This window comes from Cyrtonyx montezumae, unplaced genomic scaffold (assembly GCF_038088225.1).
Source record: "Cyrtonyx montezumae isolate F1298 unplaced genomic scaffold, pur_monq_1.0 scaffold_10, whole genome shotgun sequence".
Taxonomy (NCBI): Eukaryota; Metazoa; Chordata; class Aves; order Galliformes; family Odontophoridae; genus Cyrtonyx; species Cyrtonyx montezumae.
Genome location: NW_027071826.1, coordinates 30,451,800 through 30,473,571, shown reverse-complemented (window position 1 = coordinate 30,473,571; position 21,772 = coordinate 30,451,800). Strand labels below are relative to the sequence as shown.

The following is a 21,772-nucleotide window of genomic DNA, read 5'->3' as shown; positions in this document are numbered from 1 at the left end:
TGAGAGGTCTCTGTGTTTCAAGGGGGAAAAAGCAAGCTTATGTCCAGGTGTGACGCCAACCTGCTCACACTATATCCCAGAAGGGCAAGTACAGCAAGCCTTGAAAAGGCAGGGAACTGTGCTGGCTGTGGTGTAAGACAGAAGGCTGGGACCCAAAGACCTGAGTCCTCCTGCCACCCTGCCTGTGTGATTTCAGGCTAGGTTCTTACAACTTTTTTTAGACTCATTATCCCCATCTTTAAATTGTATTTAGTCCTTACTTCACAGGGCTGAGAAGAAGGGGATTAAGCTTTAATTCATTAATGTCTGTAACACATTTTAGAACTTGGATGGAAATTTCCCAGGTTTTGCAGAGAGCATTAAAAAGCTTATCTCCTTCTCTGACTGCAAATGTTCCTGTAATATGAGAGAAACGAGTGAAACAGCACTCACATTTCAGCGTTTATAATAATAAAAAAACCACCCTTACCCTGCAGCTTCCCCTCTCTATCCTTCCATGTTTAAATAAAGAAAAAAGGAGAGAAGCAGCAATAAGAAATTTCAGTCTAAACAGAGTCCAGTTGCTCCCTGGAGACTTGAATGTGTCTCAGTGGAATTTTCCCTGCCTTCAGTCTTTTGTACTTCTGAAAGGTCCTGGAAGCAGGCATGTGACTGTAAGAGCAAAAACCACTTCTGTGCCTGAGTGCTCTACCAAATATTTACAAGATATCCAGATAAAATGGCGACAAGCAAGTTCAGCAGTGTTTGACTGACCGGACAGCAGTGCAACACTGACAAGAAGGAAATCTAAACTTTGATTAACACAAAATTAAAATTGGTAAAGCTGGAGAACTGCTCTTCCCCAGGGTGAAACCTATTAGCTTTTAAAAGTAACTTATTGAAATGGAGTAGCTTGCTTATGATGGAAACCTGCCTGAGCATGTATGTAAGCAGAGAGCTACAGAGCAGCCCTCTTCCCACCAGCCTGCTTGGTGGCTGCAAGCAAAGGGACATCAGCTTCCTCACCCCGACAGCTCTTCAGCCTCCCACATTGCAGCTGTAAGGGTACACAGTGCTATTTAACAGGGGCCTTGCGTTCGCTGGGAACGCTCTTGGTCACCCCAAACCTGCCCAGCAAACAGCAGATGGCAACCTGCTCACCCTAGCACTGATCCTGCTGCAGCTGATCCCCTTACTAGGTTACCTGTACCTCCCACATTTCTGTGCAGGGTGCTCTTCTTTCCATGAGGTTGCTCAGTGAAACTTTCCCCATGGCTGCTGGGGACTGAACCACCTCTGGGGCCGATGGTGACTGCGCATCAGCCATCGGCACTAACTCAGTGTGTATGTGTCTTTCCCTTAGGGATGTGAGAATTGATGACAGGGAACAACTTGATGTCAGTCACAGCTGAGCCAGTGCCTTCAGTGGCCCTGAGCGAGTCATCCATTCTCTCAGTCTCAGTAAGGTGTGAGTGCATAATGCAGTGGAAACCCAGTGCTCTGTGTGTTTGACTGCCCGTTCCTCCAGACTGGTGTCAGGGTGAATCAGGAAGGCCTGTGAGGCCTGTGCTTCTTCACTGATGTGTGTTGTTCATAGAGTTTTATTACTATGTCATTTAATTTAACCTGAACAAAATTCTCATAATTCCAAGGTTTAATATGGCCCCACATGTACAGAGAGCTGCACTTGTTTTTGAAGTTAGCCTCTAAAGAGGCAAAAGAAGAATACCTACTATCTGCTCCACTGGATTTTTAAAAAACAGGATTGCTGTTCATCCATTTCTCGGTGAAGACTGCGTCTGACCTTTCTATGGACTGGGTGTATTACCAGGAGTCTCGTCGGTAGTGTTGAGTAAAGCATTTCTCAAGGCAGTGTTTCTCACTTGTATGGTTTGCAGGGCAGGACCGATTCCTTCCCGGGGTAAATTTGCTAGATCCTTTCCATCTGAAACACACAACAGGCACCTCAGTGACAACATGTATCAATGAAATGACAAAGTCACCACTTCCTCCAGCCACTTGGAAACCAGCTTAATTCACAAAACAAATCAAGGGAAATTACAGGATAAACTAATTTCAGACTGGTTGAACATAGATGTACTTACTTATATAACAGTCCTCTTTCTGCTGCCTGTCCTTTTAGTTACCAATATCCAGACTCATTCTCATTCTGTGCGGCAAAGTTTCTGATGCTGCTCTTGTGTTCTGGAGCCAAACCTTCAAGCAGTCCAGCTCCCACTGTAACACTTTGGCAGAGCTCTCCCAGGGCAAGTGTATATCTGCGAGGACCTTTGTGTCCCTCTAGCTTCCCAGTAACACTTTTTTGGTAGCTAGTGCTTGTGAATAGAGAATGCGATATGCTACAGGTCTGACATCTCTACCACAGCTCGCTTTTTACAATTCAAACATTTCCTAGAGTTACACAGAGCACAGCTTATACCAGTCTATTTTCCAACTATTAGCAAATAGTATGGCTGCACCCTATATACTTTTCTAATACTTAGGCTGAGAGTAAAGCCTCCCTCCTAACCTGTATATCTGTTCCACCTTTAAGCTTGGTTTCATGTCAATAGCTGCAAAGTGCTTTGGGATATAGTTCACTCTGTAAATAAAGAATATTATATTACTGTGATTAAACACATCTAGAAAATAGACTGTTGTTAGTAAGAGCAGATATTAAAAAAAAAAAAAAAAAGGAAGGCATCTTTTTGATGAGAGAACACAAACTGAAGAGACACGCTGAGCTATTAAGACCAAAATATCCAAGGCAAGAATGAATCATCAGTCAGATCAAGCCATGTCCTCCTGTCTGTTGCTATCAAGTGCATTGCAAGGTAGCAAGCTCCTACTCAAATATGTACTTCTGATTTCTACAGCTGATCCATTGTGACAAGCTTCTGTTGTAGCCTGGGGAGTGGGCAGCTCCCAAGGGCTCTGCAGAACAGGCAGCTCCCATCTGGGCTGGTCCCTATTGTGCTCCATTAAAGCTTTGAAGTCAATAAAGCTGAAAGGAGAAGGCTTAAAGGCAAGGTATTCCCCTGCAACAGGTCATGACATGATTCTTATTAACAGAGGAGATATCACAGAAGAATCAGAAGACTTACAGGAGTTGTAAAGGTAAGCTGTGTCTCTGTTTTCCTCCTCTTCTCTATCCCTCCTTATTAACTATATGAAAACTGGCTACCCTAGAAAAGAGTTCCTCCTATAGCAAATTGGTATAACTATACTGACAGTGATGATAGTCATAATGCACTCTGGCCAATAAACCTGTGATGAATTCCTCAAGATATATGCAACTGTTTAAAACAACCTTCCTACCTACTGTAAGACATCTACAGCATTGCTAAAAATCATGTTCCTAACCAACTTTATTTATTTTAATGTAGAGCTTACTTCACAACTTAGAAAATGGACGAAAGACCTTTTCAGTGAATTTACTGGCAGAGAAGAATGAGCCAGTGCTGTTGTCTACACTCTGTCTAGCTTTGGAAGAGGGTTAGCAGTAAATGTATCTGAAGAACTATTTCAGCAGAAAGCTAAGAAAGTGAGTAGAAGAGCAAAGTCTTTCCAAAGAGACTGTTCTGCTCTTTGTGGGCCTTTGGGAACTTTACATTCTTATGTACTAAAAATAAGTTAAAAAACCAAAAACAAACAAACAAACAAACAAACAAAAAAAAACCCAAACACCAACAAGTAAACCCTTAGCTCTGAAACTCAACAAAATAAGAAACCAGTTAATGGGAAAAATAGTGTTATTTTTACGTGACAAATTTCCTCAGCAAAGGTACAGAAAATACCATCTTTCTTCAAAAAGAATCCAGGCATTCTGTAGTAATGGTGTTCTAGGCTTACCAATATTGCCATTCTAAGAGCATTAAAGATAATGTAAAAGATTTTTGTAAATGTCAGATTTCTAGCCCAGAGATAACACAGTACATATACATTTTCACGATCCCATCACTTTTTTGCTCATTTGTTTCTGTTAAACCATGACATTGAAAAGAAATGACAGGAATTTCTAAGGTATGTTTAACACCGCTGTTTCTTCAATAGCCTTGCTTGGGAATGCTAAGCCTAATGAATGTCAGATTTTATCAAGTAGCTGGCCATCATTTTCATCTATAGGATACTGCAGTTTTTGTCTGTATCTCAGTCAAGTTCTTTTTCCACCATGCAGGGTTTGCACTGGAAGCTTAATTGCAAGTTTAGCTAAAGAAAGACTCCATCTGTCCATCTTTCTGTCCATCCAATCACAAATTATAAACATTAATATAGCTTTTTTTTTTTTAACACAGATTTTCTAGAAAAACCTCTATTTCTTAATAGGTATTGAACAATTCCTGTTGATTGCGTACGGAATGGCATTATGCAGTTGTGTCCTTACCTGAAGTAAGCTGATGCTACATAAAATGGCTCAGATTTCTACACAGGCTCTCATTCAGCCTTTTTTATTTCCTCTGAGTGATTCGACTGGTGGAACTGGCCTAAATGATTATAGGCAAGCACATGTAACTCTTTCACGGGGCTAGAAGCCATCGCGAAGTTATTTGTAATGTATGTACGCAAATCAACTTCAGTTTGAGATAGTACGGGAGAAGTTAGAGGGGGATTTCCCTGCTTTATGTAATCTCTTGTTGCTCATTAGCTTCCTCTATTCACATGGCCAGGAGGCACAGGCATGACACCACGGGTAATTTCTCAAAGTGAACCTGAAAGCAAAGACAGTCTGCTCAGTGACCTTCAGCAGCCTCGCAGCTTTCGGTAAATCCTCCAGCTCTAGCTCAGTGATATCTGGAATAAAGGTGGCCTGGAGGAGAAGTGGGGGAACGACTCTGCTGGTAAGGGTTTCTCTCACTGGCAGGCTTCAAAAGTGGATGACAGCCAGGAAGATCCGCGTGCTAGTCTCAAATGCCTACCGCAGCTCTAACTTCCTTTTCTCCAGCCATACACAGTGCTGCACTGGGCACAGGATCCATGCCACCAGTTCAGTGTGGGATCAGCGTGGCACAGGTCTGAAACCAGGTTGCCAGCCACACTGAGGTCGCCTGTCACCATCATCCCCAGATGGGGGCTGGGGAAAGGCAAGTCTCACGTGCTCAGATGCATCTAGCACAGGCTGGGCAGGCAGAAGCCCTAAAGCATGTCCTCAGGGAGATGAAACGCTGTGCTGCTGAGGGCAGCCTGTGCTGAGGCCCAGGTGAGTGGCTCCGTGCCAGCCCAGGTATCAGTCTCTACACGGTGCACTGTGCTGAACTGATTGCAGTGTTATTGTCCCATGTGAGAAGATTTATAATTCAGCGCCTATCCAGATTCTGAGAAATGGGCTTACCAAAAACCGCTGCTAAGGGAAATACAACAGGTGAAGTAAGCATGGTGGCACTGAGGAGGAAGGAAATCTCCCTGCAGCGCACTGATAAGAGCACGCTTGATATACACTGCGTTCAGTTTGAACAATCCACAACCAGGAAAACATAGGCTAGCTGAAGGAAGTTCAGCTCGCCGAGGCCCTAGGGACTGAATCAGTCTGTTAAAGTGCTTTGTTGGTCTTACATATCAGTACTTAATTAGGATGCTTAACAAGCACATCAGAAAGATAGTAACTGTTAAATATTCACCAGGATGACCTTTCAGTCACAATTCTGAATAAAGTTCTCGGAAAGCTTGTTTTAGGTACTCCAACAACGCCAGTGGGATCGGGCTGGACTGAAAATAAAAAACAAAAAATAAAAAACTGAAAACAAGACCTGGCTAAAAACCCAGGTCTTGCCACCGGCACACTGCATGATGCTTCCTGTTCTGTGCTTCTGTTCTCCCATCTATAAAAAGAGCACAGTCACACTGGCAGTCCTGGTAATCCTCTGAGATGAGCGGATAGAAAAGCCATAATTAGTTATTTATAACTTATTCTTATTTCTGAGGAAGGAAGAGCAAAGACAAGAAGCCATCAAGCTTTCAGGCTTTCTCGATTATCATAAAAAAGAAAAAAAAACCCACCATGTAACATGAATTTCACACAACAGAAAGGTTTAGCGAGTCACCTTTAAGGAGAAAGAGTGGGAGCACAATTAAAGAAAATTACAAGCAGGCAGACAGTCAGGAAAACACTCCAGATGGTGGAGTGAGTTAGGCTGCAGAACTGGCTCCCACAGGAAGCGGTGAAACCCCCATTGTTTGAGACATTTGAAATGGAGTTCTTCAAAGTGCTGGTATATATAATATGAGGAACTGCTCTGTGCTGGCTCTAACAGGTAATGGCACTGGGACAATGCGTACAGAGCGACACACACAATTTCTGCAACCTTTAAGAGAATTCTTGCTGCTGTGACTATGAGGAGCTGTAGACTCTCTTCTTTTATCAGTATATTATCTGAGAAACATCCATAGGGAAGTCACTACATTGTGGTTTTGCAGGAGGTGGATCTGGTACACCTGCGTTCCTACTTTGAGATCTGAAGTTTGTATATCCAAGAGGGGAAAAATTGAATGATTATGGTGTGCATCCTAGTATTTAGGACTATTTATTTCCTATATTATAATCTGATGAGAAACTGGGTGGCTTGCTTTTTACAAGCAGTGGTTTGCAGAAGAAAGACTGTGATTTTAATAGGAACCAAATGAGAGTTCGTTACGTAAACGGCATTATGAGACGCAGAACTGATGTTGAAATGCTAAATGCTCTAGGTCAAACTCACCAAAATGGGAACTGGCAACGGCTTGCTGGAATGCAGGGGTTTCTCCATACTCAGATACTACTGCAAACATTTCCCGCTGCTGCTAATGCTGGTTCAGCTCCTCTGGATGTAGCTGTGGAGGGAGCCCGACTGCTTCTGTTGTTACTGGCACTTAAAATCTGTAGACCTTCTCTAAAACACACATTCAGAGCTTTGGGCCAGTTTTATTGATACAACTTGGTTTACTGGTTGGAGCAGGTAGAGGAAGAGAAATTTTTAAAAGGAGCTTAGAAACTGGAGTTTTAATGCCTTCATTTCCTCTTGGTCTCATAACCTACTGGTATATGAAGAAAGAAGCAAACTGATTCAGATGGCAGAAGTGCACTGGTGACCTGGCCTTATTTTGTTCACTCTGGCTGTGTACAGACTTCTCTCACAGGCTCCCTGCCTTTGATACTTAGACCATCGTGGTGATCTAAACACGGCAGGCCTCGAGTCCTCCTTCTTGTGGCGTGGGAGGGACGGGGAGCTGCATGGCCTGCCCAGGGGCAGGACAAGCGAGCTCCTGATCCTTCCAAATGCTGGGCTCTGCAAGGCCTCAGGTGCCACAGCACACTGCATGTGACGGCTGGCACCATCTCTGTGCTGCTGCCATCCCGGCCAGAAATGTGGCAATTTCCTTAGGAATGAATCACTAACAGAAAACAAACAAGAGCTATTTGAGAAGTTTCTCCTTCCCTCTAAATGTCCTGTCCAGTATCATATTCCTGACAGTTTATTCTTCAAGAATTTAGTCATCTAAGGTTTCAGTGACTCATCTGATGAACCTTCTACCCATTTCCTGGAAAGAGTCCTGTGCAGTCCCAGTCTCATTCTGCCTACATTTTCATATATTCCCATTTTCCACCATTTTACGGGTGGGGGAGAGGCAAAAATATTTTGGATGCACCAAATGTGCAATGTAACCGGAAAACAGTGTTGAAAGAAACATCTGGAAAACAAAGATGGGCACTGAATCACAGAGTCTCTTTTGGAATTAGCTGCCCCTTGGACTGACAGCTGGATAGAATAAAAGGAGCTGCTGTTATAAGAGCTGTATGGTACAATACAGCCATGAATTTGCCAGGGCTGTACCCTATAAAATGAAGATGAAAACACATCACTGCATGGGTGTGACTCACTCTGGGCAATCGCTACTGATGACAAGTACCCTGACACAGACTGTTGAATGAATGGGGCTGGATGGGAACCAAAGAAGACATTTTACATATTTGGGCCAATCTGAAAGACACTTCTGTGTAGGAAAAAAGACTGCTTGCTTTCCTGATGTAGTGGAAATGCTAAGTCACGGCTTGAAACAGTGTTTGAGCACCTGGTGGGAAGGCAGGACCAACCCAGGGGAGCTCAGGTGCAAGCGATACACCTGAGTGACCAGAAGGGGTGGAGCCAGGATCCTCCCTTTCCCAGATCTCATTTAAGGGTTGGCAGTGGTGGCAAAGGCATCTTGCTGGAGATTCCTGCCTCCCAGAGGCCTTCTAAGGGTAAGCAGTTTTTTTTCTTCTTTGTTTCTGTGTCCACATCTGATGTGCTTAGGCTTGTTCTCACATGCTGTAGCCAAGGATTGTGCCGCTCTGCTATTGTTGTTGTACTTCCCATCATGCTACAGCATTACACCTGATTAAGAAGAATGTTCAAAAGCTGCTTGCAGGCTGTTTGAATGGTACTTTGATACTTCAGCAAACTTGGATTTAAGTGAGGTTGTCCTATCTAGTCAGCTACCTGCTGTAGGCATATCAGTGATGTTCACGCTGTGCCTCCTATCAAACATGGGTGTACCACCTGTACATAGAACCGTATAATCAACTATAGAATGGCTTGGGTAGGAGCATTAAAGTTTATCTAGTTCTAATTCCCTGCTGTGGGCATGGTTGCTACCTTATCCTGCAGTTAGAACAGGGTGGTTCTAGTGTTGCTCTTAAATTTGGAAATATGAGCGTGAGCCCATCAGCATCACTTCAGAAATGTGGGCCAGCTCAGAGACGATGCCAGTGTATGCTTATGGACCCCTGCTTTCTTCTGGAAAGCCTTCAGCCCAAGCACCACTGGCTTAACACTGACTCAGAACAGGGTTAGCGAAGGAATTTGCAGATCAGTCTGATGCAGGCTGTGACAGCATGTCAAGCATTCTTTGAGGATGCTTTTAGTGCTCAGTTATACCAGTATAACTGGTGTGTATGTATGCACACACTCATACATACATCAGTGTATACATACTGATGCACATCACAAGCATGATCCTTTTAAAGCGTTATGTTGTCAGGTCAAAGCTGTCCTGATGTTCTTCTTGTGTTTAAAAAGAAAAAAAAAATCAAAACTCACGAACTTTTACAAGCCCTGAATCCAACAGAAATGTTTCCATGACTTATTTTAAGAAGGGAACATTCCCCTGCAGTGCTCACCGCAACCCAAACATTGCAGTGCTGTGCAAGAGCATGAGAACCAGGGAGGAAACTGAAGAATCTATTTTCACAGCCCCAGAAGAGGAATATAAAAAGTAAACAAACAGCAAAAGCAGTAACAAATAAACTTGATTTTAGTGTTGGCTGCAGTGTTATCTACGGTATGGTGAAGGAGAGCGGACTTTAAGCATGCATGTTTTTGTAATGATTTCTTTAGGACACATCTGAGTGTGGGATGGGGTCCTGTGGGAGCCATCCACACTTAGAAAGGGATTTATTTTCCTTTGTGTGGTGTTTCTGGCTCCTCACACCTTGCGTTACCCAGCTGAGAAACTGAACAGCAAACTGAAATGAACTGTTTCAGTGTTTGCAGGACTAGAAAATGTGAATGTTGGGCGAGCTATCCAGGAAATAAATCTCTTGTTTGCGGGAGAACTGTCTGACTCTTGAAAGTAATGGGAGGAGTTTTTCTTCTAACTATCTGGGGTCCCCTGCCCTACAGAAAGGGAAATCTGCTGTCAGTGATACTGCTTGTTTCTGTGGTAAGTCTGCAGAAAGCAATGTGCAGGAGGATAAGAAGACAAAGAATAGAGAGAGGGAACGAGTGAGCGAGCAAATACTTTCCTGACAAAACTAGAGACTGAATTTGGCCATAAGAAATGCGCTCATGCAGGCATGCATACATGCACCCTTGTCCCCAATTCTTCAGTCTGAAAGGTCTGTGTACAGAGATGAGAGAAAGAAGAGACCGTAGTGAAGCCTGGAGGGGGGGGAAAAAAGCCTCAAAGACAGTCTAGCAGCAGAGTATTGATTGCACCAGAAAGCTTTTGGAAGCAGTAAACAGGAAATGGTTAAGTAAAAGCAGGTGGAGCATGCTGACTGCAGGAATGGAGCAGGAAATAGCTGAGCGTCTGAATGGATGCAGAAAAAAAGCTCTTGCTCAGTCCTTGGCAGTCACAGTATGCCCACCCCTCCCACTCCCAGCCCTCCTCTGCCGCCCTTATCTTCCCAGGCTACAAAGTCCTGCAGTCAGCAAACACCTCTAGCTTGAGCAATCTGCCCTCCTTGAATTTCAGAACCAGTGCTGGAGAGCTGGAAAGCAACACTTACATTCTGCCTGGAAGGCAAAAGAAAAGAGGGACTTTCCAGCTGTGCAAAGGATGGGTCATGAGCAGGCACTGTGCGCCAGGGGCTTCAGGTGTGAGGAGCTTCAGCAGGGACTCTGCCTGCTGCCCCAAGGGCCCTGCTCCCGGTGTGTTTAGTATAATAGTGAATCAGATAAACCTATTTCTAGCACCCTGCTCATTCCAGCGGGCTCCCAAAGCACTCAGCTGTAGGATTCATTCTCTTTTAGTACTGAAACAGCCTCTTTTTAGGGGCAAAGCACTGCAGCTGTTTAATAGCTCACAGCAACATCACACAAGCAGATGGAAAAGAAAGCGAAATGTGTAAGAAGTGTTCTTTCCACTTTCCTGCTAGCCCTTCCTTTCTCTCTTCTTTGTCCCAAGCTTTTTCTGCCAGTTTCAGACAATTCCAGATGCATGCATTTCCCACTAATATCTGCAGGTTTGGGCCCTGCAGATGGGGGTCTGCTGCCAACTCACTGCCTGTGGGGCTCCCACAGCCCAGGGGTCTTCATCCCATTGCTGCACTCTCCCACTGATGTGCTGCTGGATAGGGGCAGAAGCACTGCAAGGGTTGGCTCTGCCTTCCTCTAGGGGGGGAGAGCCTTGATGTAGTTTGTTTGAAACAGACGAGGCTTTCCTGCCTTCAAAGTATGCTGGACGATTGGATTAAAACTCCGAGGTAGGTTAAGAGAACGCATATTAGTTTGAATTGTTTTGGCCTTGTCTATGTTTTAAGTATTGAATGGTGAAGCTGTGCTGGCAAACTACTCTTAAATGTTTCTGTCCTACTCCCTAATTTTAAACTGAAAGAAAAGAGTAATGGTGAACAAGCTTTTATGGCATTATGACTGCACAAACTTAAAAGCTCTTCTGGTAGAGAGGTCTTAGAAATCTTGCTCTTTTTTGACATTATTTTGGCAAAATGTACCAGCAGTGTATCCAAACATACACTGCTCTTTCTCTTTTAAAACAGAGTTACCGCATATAACACTTGCCAATGCTCAGATCCTAGGTGCAGCCTGTGGGAGTCAGGCTCTCCAGCTCCTCCTGCTTTCCCCCCTGCACCTCCACTACTGCCCAGACTGTTCCTTCTCAGGGGGTTTGGAGTTTGGCCCTCACCAGAGTCCAAGGACACTGCCAGGCTTGGAGTTCTGGGGCATGCTTAGCTTAGCTGCCGTGGGTTAAGTGCACAGGAAGAATGCATCCTGTCAACTCAGTGGGGTTCAGGGCAGTGCTGGGAGTTACACCTTGGCACTGGCCCCTGAGGGAAGCAGGCTGTGATTCATGTGGATCTAAGAAACCCGGAGAAAGTCACTGAGATGAGCTCAACAAAAGCAATCAGATGTCTCTTTCCAGCTCCCTCCATGATTTCTTCTTTTCTGCTCTTTCACCCTTCTTTTTTTTCTTTTTGCACTTAAGTTGTCAAAAACAGCAGGAATGAGGCTCCTGGTATAATTACAGTTTGCTGAGAAAATCACGGCCTGCAGCAGTAATTCCTTTAGTGCTGGAGACAGATGCTGCTGGGGCCCAGTTGCAGTGTTCCTACTAGCCAGGCCCTGAGTCTAATCTGTCATCAGCTGGGAGGCCGCTGCCTCCTGCCGCATGTGAACCGGGGCTGCTTGGACTGATTCTTCCCTCCCCCCTAGCCAGAGCAAGGCAGTGCCAGAGGGAGGATATGTTTCCATTCACTCCCTGCCCTCAGTGACAGCGATACTGCCGCTTCAATGCACTGCTTATCTCTCCTGCAGGCCCAGTATCAGGGCTGCTCAAAGCCTTGCTGGAAAGGACACAAGTGGTTGTTTTCAACTTACAATGCCATATAGCGACTGCAGTTCAAAAATATGATTTAGGCAGGGATCAGTCACAAGAAATTTAATGAGAACGGCCTGTAGTTAATTCCTTCTTCCACTCCATGTGATATTTTTCTTCTTATTAGGAGGCTTCCCTCAGTGATTGACTATATGCACACTGCTTGTTAACATCAATAACAAAAAATCAAGGGTATGAGTATGAGCATAGGAAAAAGCAGAAGTGCTAGTATTAAAAACAGAGCTGCGAGAGAGCAAGGCAAGGAGAGACTGAGCACTTCTCTCATATGGATTGCACACAGTTGCTGTTACCATCATAAATTCTGTATCAGACCTCCAAAGAGCACAGTGTCTAGTCCATTGAATTTCACTGTAGTGGTAAAAGAAGCTGTGGAAACAACAGACCTGGCCAGCCCAGGAGTGCCCTGGGCAAGCAAAAGTTGCCGTGGCAGTCTGTTAACATCTTTAAATTGGATTGTGGTCATAAAAGGAAATTGCCTGAAGAACTCTGTCTCAAAGTCCTGTTACAGTAGCATGAGTAAACCCCAGACAGCTGGGGAAGTCCATAAGGTGGTACCCAGGCTACAGCATCTCAATAGTTTAGTATTAATCTCTGTAACAGGTGCCCAGAAGCACCAGGGGACATGCAAGGTTTGGGAGGCATAGACTAAATGGTTGTTTTGCTTCAATAGCTCTTAAGAAAGGCTTAAAGGAAAAGAGTAGGTCATAATTTCTGCTTTGAAGCAAAAGCGTATTCAAATATCTGACTTTCTGAGCAGTCAGTGGCCAACTCAATTTCTTAGTTTTCACTTTTTTTTTTTAACCTGCCTGTGGTAGTTGTGTACTCATGGTAATAACTCTCCAGATCTCAATGGGAACAGTGCATATGCCAGCAGCTTCTCAGCTCCTCAGAATGGAGGAGGGCCAGAAAGTGTGGCACTGTGCCTCAAAGAGGGGAAGGAGTGACTCATACAGGAAGAAAAACAAAGCTAAGATGAACTTAGAGCGTAAGGGAAGAGGTAGACTGTTGGCTGTAAATCAACTTTCCTGCACTTAGAAGAGTGCATATTGCAATGAGAGTTGTACTTGACAGTAATGGAAGCTCAAGGAAGTTTGATTAAGATTAAATGGCAGACACAGACCAATACAGAAAAGAGGCTTTTGGGTGAAAATCAGAGACAGGAAGTGACTAAGTGGGTCAGAAGCTGTGGGTAGTGAGCTGGATAGATTAAGTGGGACTTGGAGCAACTCAGCTAGCTCTGCTGGTGACAAATGATAATGTTCATACTGCTGCCAGGTTTAACAAATCTGACTTTGAAATCACCTTCAAGGTCCTGATAGCAAATCAGAGATTTCTGATTTGCTAATAGTACCTGCATCTGCACAGATAATGTATGTATTTTAACAAGAGATTGCTTTTCAGTCACTTTTTGACCCTGCCAAACTTCCTGTAAGTAGTATGCTGTTTTGACTGAACAAGATTTCTTCCTAAGGACTGAGGGGAAAAATGACCTGGCTAGTAGAAACTCTCTCTGAGAAGGGCAGCTACTGCAGACTGAAAAGACGGATGCAATTGGAGAAACTCCTTTCCACCCTGATTTCAATAAGTCTTTGATTCAGCAGCTTTGTTTGTATCCAGGGCTGCCGGAAGAGAACAGTCACCTTGTATTTTTCTACCTGATGAGAAAAAAAACAAATTGTATGTGTGCACTGGGACAGTTCAATCTGAGTCTATTCCAACTTCAAAGAGGTTTTCAATGGTCTTTCAGATGTAGGGTTTGAGGAAGGGTGAGAACTGCTAAAGCTAGCCCCATCCTCATTAAATCTTTGCCCTCTCCGGAGTAGGCATGCAAGTGGAGAGAATAGAAGATATGCATGAGCAACTGAGCATCTGGGACCTCATGACCTTTGACTGTTGTATTATGGGAAATGTATTCTTTGGTTGCTATGCTTTTCTCATTCACTTGTATTTTCCTTCAGTGACTCCCTTGTATTTTCTTTTGGTGCCCCTGTGTAACGGTTTCAAGGAACCACCATCTCCGAGTTAAGCATGTATACAATAGCTTTAATTAAATGTTTGCAAGTATCCCACAGTAATGCAAGGGAAAGGAAAAACAAACAGTTTTGTACTCGCTTGTACCTATCCCTTGTGAGCCCTGCCATGGGTGGAGGCATCTACACTGCTGCCCCTTAAACCCATTTCTAACCTGTTGTGAAATGGAGGTAGGATCCTGCTGCTCTTCAAGTATTTCACTCCCTGTAGAAGAGCTACAGGTCACCTGTGAAAGGGGCGGTGCTGAAATCTTTTAGGGTAGGCTACAATGAATAAAAAAACAAGGAGTAGTTAGAGAGAAGTAAACAGTGTTTACTTTTTTTTATAAGGGAGAATAAGGTAAAAAGCATCCTTAGTTGTTCCGTAAAACAAACCCAAAAAGATCTTAGAGATAAGGAAGGAACCAAAAAAGGAAAGGATTTGACTTTCTTCAGTATTCTGAATTTAATCTTTTCTGCTCTCAGTACTACTGGGAAAATCTCATTCTTGTCATCTTCCTTTCCTTCTCCCACAATGAGTTACCTGCTTATTATTCTCTCAAATGAGGATCTTTGCTTCTTTTACAAGCAGTTAACAATATCATCTGGTAAAAGAAAAGAAAGCTCTAAAGGTGTGGGGTTTTTTTTGTTTTTGTTTTTTTTCCTTTTCAGGCATTTAAAATAACTATGCACATGACATTTGGAAAAGGAATTCTTAACACGCAAAGAGAATAATAAGAAATGGGATGCTAAGTTCATTGCTCACATTAAGTCAAATATAAAAATTCTACAGCACAATAAGTACTGGAAAGGAATAATTTTTTTGTTCCATATTATATGGAAGATTTGGTAGTACCTGCAAGGGGCAACAACAAGGTCTAATGCTACTGAATGCTTCTAATACTTAGTGCTAGTATCAAGTATTTGTCTTGAATATTTCAATGACTGACATCATTATTGTTTCAGAGCTGAGACAGGCTAATTTCAAAACACTTCAGTCTGGCTACACACGTATTATTGGAAATCCATCCTCTATTTCTCAGTGTCTTACAATGATAACGCACATCAGAAAAAATTATAAGTTTTGACTGTAAAGAAAAAATAAAAGAAAAGCCAGTTTGGTAGATGAAATAAACCAAGCTTCTAGCTTTGATCTTGGCTGTTAGCCATCACTGAGACCGTTTGCATCGTTAGTTAGTGCTGGAGTTGGCCAGGGGTTGTGTTGAACAGGGACTGCCCTAGCTCTGCTATAGCTCAAAGCCTGGTGACTTTCCGGGAGGGAACAGAAAGCATGGGTTGTTTCCCTCACATAGCAAAGCACAAATGACAGTGGAGTTGTCTGAGATTGAGAACTGCTGACGCAAGTTAGTAACAGGAACCAGCAGCTGCAAAGGAGAGTAGGAGTGGGATGAAAAGCAGTCTTAGGTGAAGGAGGAAAGAAGGCCAGGGAAGATCTAAAACTGGGGGCAGCTAGCAGATGCTGACAGAGACTTCTCTTGATGGTCCTCGTGGGGCTGGCTGATCCCAGGCAAATTCAGGCTGACATAAAGATTTGTACAAGAACTTTTGGGATACTCTGAATGAAGATTTATACTTCTGGGTCTCAATCTGCAGTCTGTGTTTCCATTGCACCTTCATAAGAAACTTCTTCAGAATACATGAGTTTTGATGATGGCTGGGAGTGAAGAAGGCAAATTTTGACCGTCTTCACTGCTGCTTCTATTTCCTACTAAATTGCAGTTGTTAAACTCTTGCATTAAATCCTGAAAGCCACCCTTCTGCTTCTTCTCCAATTAGGTCCTCTGTGGACTATTTCTTTCCTTCTCTTCTAGTAGTGGCAGTTGATTTCTATCACTAAGGCTAAGACCAGGGAAACTGATCCCTAACTCTCTCTTTGGTGGATGAGTTTCTTTGGAGGACAGTTAGTTATTTTCACTATGCAGATACCAAATATACCCAGCCCATATCCATAACACTAATTAAAGGCCACGATACTGGCAATGCAGTAATCCTAGGCCTCAGAGCATTGTAAGTGCATTTGGACTTCTGCAGTTCGTGTTCCACTTCTCTTTAGTAAGTTGTAACTACTTCTCAAAATTCATGAGGAACTTAAAGTTCGAAGTTCACACCAATCACTTAAATCTGTGACCCAAATTCAGTAAAGGTTACTGAAAAATGCTCCCTAAGACTTTCTGCTTCCTTGTGATGTGAAGGGAAAGGGAAAAAGGATAAATCACAGCAATGTGATTTCCTTACTTCTTTTGACTAGCTCGTTCTATAGCAGCAGCCATTCTCTCTTTCAGAGGAAAAGGTCTGATCCCTGACAGAAAAGCAGTTCCAAGAGCTATTGGTGTGCTGAATGTGATGTTTGTGCTGCCTCTCACCTCATAAGTTCCACAAACAGACCAGGAAACAAGAAGAGCTGGAAAGTGATAGTATGAACGCTCTGCAGGGAGTAGTAAGAGCAAAGCCAGGATGATGGAAAGCAGAATATCACAAGTTAACCCCAGGTGTAACACATCAGGGACCAGATGCATTTTGTAAGAGGTGTCCTTCATGTAATACGTGTTTTGTTTTCCCACCATGAACTTTATGGTAGGCCTTAGCCAATGAATGCTGCATTCTCCATAAATGCATAGCATGGCTGGTTGTAGCCTTTCCAAGTTCCTTATTCAAGAGCACATTTTTTCCCTTGTTTTTAAATGCTTGCTGGAGTCTTAGACTAGGTTTTTAACCTAACAATAAAACACCTGTGTTTTATTAAGACTTGAGACTTGAGTTCCACCTCTCTCACTTTTACTGAAGTGTTGCCACTAGTCAGGTTAACTCTTCCATAGTCTGAAAGTGTGTCTACGTACAGCTGAGTTCTACTGTATTTGGAGGACAGGAAAACCAGCTATGAAGCAGACCTGGGGGACTCTGTTTCAGCATCTCTTTGTATGTTAACAAATAGATGTCAACATACGGTAGCCAGCAGTAGCAGACCTCACATCTAAGGTTTTCCTTGTTCTCTTCCCTGTTGCAAGATGAGTTCTGTTCAGCCCTAAGGTTTGTGTATTTTGCAGGCCATGGACCACAAGCCTCTCTTCAAGAGTCCTGTCCGATGCTGACAGAAGCCCTAAATCACAGCTGCAAAGCTGCACCCTTCCTAGAACAACGGCTCTGCGTGGGACTGGAAAATGAAGCATTCTCACCAGCCACACTTGTATTAACAGTGAGATTTTTAAATTTTATCATCAAAACTTCATTCAGCTCAATGGGAAAGCTACTTTTCTCCCTGTTCCTTCCCATTTTTCTCATTCCACCATCTTAAATGAGAACTGGAGCAGCACTATGTAGCAAATTTGTTGTCTGAACCTCCATGTGTGTTATATCCCTTTATTAAATGACAAAAATGGTAGCATGTGGATGTGAAAGGCTGACAAGTTCCACTGTTAATGTACTAACCAACTGCTCTGTGTTCCCATTAACTCAGCTTCTTAATAAGTGATTATTTTCTAGGTCTTCTCCAAGCACATCACTTAAGCATCGCACTGCAGGCAATTTCACCAAATGCCATCAATTCACTGAAGATGAGGGAAAGCGATTTAATATGCACACCAAAGATTGAGGATCTGTACACCATGAGGTCTGCTTCCCTCTGTGTTGCCATCTATGTGCTTACAGGCATCTGACTTTTTTCTTTATGATTTCCCTTATATGCCTGAGAGAAATCATTTGCAGCCAGGAGGTGAATCAAGAGGTCATACACTTCTGAGGTTATTGTGGCTTAGCCATTCATCTTAGGACTTTAGTGGCACACCTATACAGAGCTAATTATACTAATCTACAGCAGACTCGTGTGGAGAGAACAGATACATCAAAAGTTCAGAGGTCTGCAGATGCTCAAGGACTGTATCTATAGAGCCATACAAATTTTTGAAATAAACAAGTAGTAAATAGACCAGTATTAGTTGCTGCCCTAATACTTGTCGGGAATAATTAATCCTATTAATATATATCAAACCTATAATAGGTGGCTATTTCTTACACAGTCTGATATATCAGATGTGTGACTTATATGCCTCTGTAACACTAAGTATAGGAAATATTATCACATCATACAGTGATACTCATAAAAGAGGATGTTCCAAGTTTATGTTGCTTTTGTAAACAAATATTTTCCACTCTATAGCTGTATAATTTCTAAGCTACATGAACAATCACTGGAAATGGCCTTTATAAGCCCACATCACAGCAGAGCAAGTTTTAGGGACATAAAACTACGGCTGTTGCACAGAATCTCAGATGCTGTGGGGACCTAGGAGGCTGGGTATGTAGCAGGGAAAGTCATCTGATGTGAGAGCAGCAGAGAAGACCTTCAGCCTGGTGCTAGCTCAGGCCACAAACCTGGGAGTGTATGCTTGCAGGCCCATTTCAGGAGCACTGACTGCCTTGCCTGCCACTTGGAAAGACACAGGATGAACTTTACAGACATAATTTGGAGCTGAATTTTTCATATTTGGATCATGCTTCACAGGACTTTTCCATTCAGTGTAAATAAGCATAAGTGATCATTTTGACTTGCTTTACGAAACTCACAGAAAAAGCTTTTCAAAGTCTCTCTTAAACAAATAGCATGTCTCACATTTGTTTGTGTTTGCACCATTTAACGAGCTCTAGGAGGCTGTGATTTCCATTGCTGTGTAAATCACATCTGCTCATAAGCTGTGGTTTTAAAAACACTGCACATCTGTGGTATCAAATGTGTGCAAATGAGAGAATTATATGACATTACCACTCACTTACATGCAAATGTAAGCGTCATTTTTTGTGCAGTATTTTAAGTGGTGTTATTACGTATCATAAACTACAATCAACTACTCTCTACAACAGTCCAGTTTTCCCTTTGCAGTCATTTTCATATAGCCATATAGGCACATAACCTCATCAGGAACATAAGTGACAAATTCTTATGTGCCTCGAAGTTTGTTTATGGTCATTCTTTGTAGGTGGCCTGGTCGCCACACTCACTAGTTTTGAGTAAATAAAACGTGGGGTTTGGTGTTTGGAGTTCTATTTATTTGTTAGTGAAAAGGTTATTTATAGCAATCTGGGAAAAAAAAAAGCACTTTTTTGGCTTTACTTTCTTCATGTACTTGTGGTATCTTTGATGATGGTAGCAGACTGATCAGAGATACCATCTTTCAATCTAAGATCTGGACGTGGGCAAGTGGAGCAGCAGGTCAATTACACGCTCTCTTCCAACACTATAAAAGCCGTTGCATGCTATGACACATTTGCTCTATTTTTCTACCTCTGAGCATCTCCAGATCTTGTGTCAGCAAGATTTTCCTTCTCCTATTTCATAGTCCAGTTCCTATTTTCAACTTTTTTTTTTCATGTAAGTTCTTTTAAAATCTGTTGGTAAGAATGTTCTGCTTTTAATTTAAAGTCCGTGTCTTTTAGACCTCACTCCATTTTTCTTTAGACAAATACTTGGACAAAACCTGAAAAAAAAATTCAGAAGACCCTACATGACATATATGCATTATTAATGAAACTTAATGAAGCAATTATGCAGAAGCTGTTATCGTCTTTACCTTTCATACAGTCAAAATAAAGTACAGATAAATTAATTCGTGATTCAGTCAAGGTTGTGCAGCAAATTATTGGTAGCAGCTGGACGTGGAGCCTAGGGACTCTGACACCTACACTCCTGCTGAAATGATATACCCTGAAAACACCAGGACTGCTTCAGACTCACTCTGAACTACTTACATTCCTCTCATATGATTGAAGTATTTTCAGATCAGGAAAATTAAAGAAAGGAAAAATAATGTAAATCAGTGTCTGTTTCTACATTGTTTTCCCCACTGAGGATAAAAGACTTCTTCTTTGTCTTGTTTTAATTTTTTCTTACAGTAGATATTGGCAGTCTGAAAGTTGAAGTAAAATAGGAAAAAAATAACAAGCATATTTTGAGTGATTACTCAACTGGGGTCCTTTGTGACAGGAAATGCAGCTGCGTGACTAATGGGCCTGACTTTCTCTTGGCTTCCTTCCCCCTTCAAAGATCTTGTTTACTGCCCCAGCCAATTTTTTTTTTTTTTAAATTGCTAGAAGCTAGCAATTTTCCAGGAAAAAAAAAACAACACAAGACAACAACAAAAAAAGGTCTTTGCAAGAGGCAAAGCAGTAAATCTTGCAAAGATCAAGGGCTGCAGAGCTCTCCCCATCTACTCCTTTTAGCCTTCCAGGCTCTTGAGTCACATCATATCTTCCCCTGCTCCACTCAGAACATGTGTCTAGCAGATCTTTCTGCTCTGCTGAGAGGAGGGAGTATGTGAATCACATTTACAGCGTTTAGCCCTGGAATTCATAAAGGAAGGGCTAATTCCATTAAGGAAACCAGGGGCCTCCTAAGCCTCTTGCATTTTGTCTCTTTTTATTATTTTTTCTCACTCTCTCTCTCTCTCTCTCCCTCTCTCTCTCTTTTAACAACAATTGCGTGCTCATACTTCACGATGACGTGGCTTTAAGTGTGAGCTGTTGAGATTTGATAGTACATAGTCCCATTAGAAGGGGCCACATAGCCCTAAACGATGTTAGTGTCTGGCCTCCTTTACCACTCTGCTTTGTCTTCTTCCTAGGTAACCAAAGGTGGGCCAGGACTTTAATCTCCCCTGAACTTGATGGGAAAAAGAATTGTGCATCCAGGCTTTACGGCAGGCTCTAATCCCTACTGTGCAACAAAAACCTGAGTCCCTTCTCATAAGTGGGGGTGCTGGGCATATGCTTGGATAGAGAATGTAAACAGGCAGGACCTCAGCATTCCTTGGAGGGTGCCACCAGCAGATGCACACCCTGAAAGACAGCAGCACTGAGTCCCATGGAGAGTTTATGGGAGAGTGGGTTTATGGAGGTGTCTGAGGTTCAAAGGGCCTCCAGTGCTCTGTAACACAGCCACTTGTGTTGGCCCTAAGGCATTTCCTGGTGCACGAGCCTATGTGCTACCAGCAGCCATGCCACAACAGAAACAGGTAAAACTCTGGAGTAATTCAGTGAGTTCAGTCCTGCAGCAGGGTTAGAAAGGCAGTCAGACGGGTAAGCAGTAGGCTCAAAAATAATAATGTAAGAGAAAAGGGAGTCAGTCTTCTGCCTTCTCAGGATGACTTTTGCTTTGGAAAGAGTGGGAATCAAGTCATTGAAAAAGAGTTTGAAGGCTGCTCCACATCCACAAACTACAACCCTGGTATGGTTTTCCCGTGCCCTAAAGCAAAGGCAAAAATAGGAGGTGAATATATTCATTACCACAAACTGCACAGTGAAACCATCAGAATGGGTATGCTAAAAAAAGAGATGAAACCTTTGCTTACGAATAGACCTAAAAGAATTGAATACATGTGTACAAAGAGATCATTTTCCACTACCTAGAAGAGGAAAAATCTCTGGGGAAGTGGCTGATGCCAAATATTTTTTTATGCTTCATGTGTCAGCAGGGTCTGGCAGAAGCCCTTAAAAAACAGAACACGCATTTTGTGCAAATTGAGAACCACAGTTTCTGGTGATTTAGATTGCTTCACCAAACTAGAGACATTTCTCCAAAAATACAGCAGATGTTTGATGATGGACCAAGTTTTCAGTGTTTACACAGATCAGACGATGTTAAAATCAGCAGAAAACAAACAAACAAACAAACAAACACAGAATATTAT

The 21,772-nt window shown here is 42.8% G+C and overlaps 1 protein-coding gene and 1 long non-coding RNA gene across 2 annotated transcripts in view; one reads left to right on the top strand and one right to left on the bottom strand.

Moving 5' to 3' along the window:
- Window positions 1–846: 846 nt before the first annotated feature.
- RAD51B (RAD51 paralog B) overlaps window positions 847–21,772 on the bottom strand; it is a 343,434-nt gene continuing 322,508 nt past the window's right edge. Inside the window, exon 11 of the mRNA XM_065754688.1 lies at window positions 847–1,924. Within this exon, the coding sequence (XP_065610760.1) occupies window positions 1,788–1,924 (137 nt within the window). The 3' untranslated portion in view covers window positions 847–1,787. The remainder of the gene's footprint in view (window positions 1,925–21,772) is intronic.
- LOC136060306 (uncharacterized) lies at window positions 2,699–20,841 on the top strand. The gene is made up of 3 exons (XR_010623345.1): window positions 2,699–3,096; window positions 17,141–17,289; window positions 20,708–20,841. It is a non-coding gene; the product is annotated as an uncharacterized LOC136060306 (long non-coding RNA).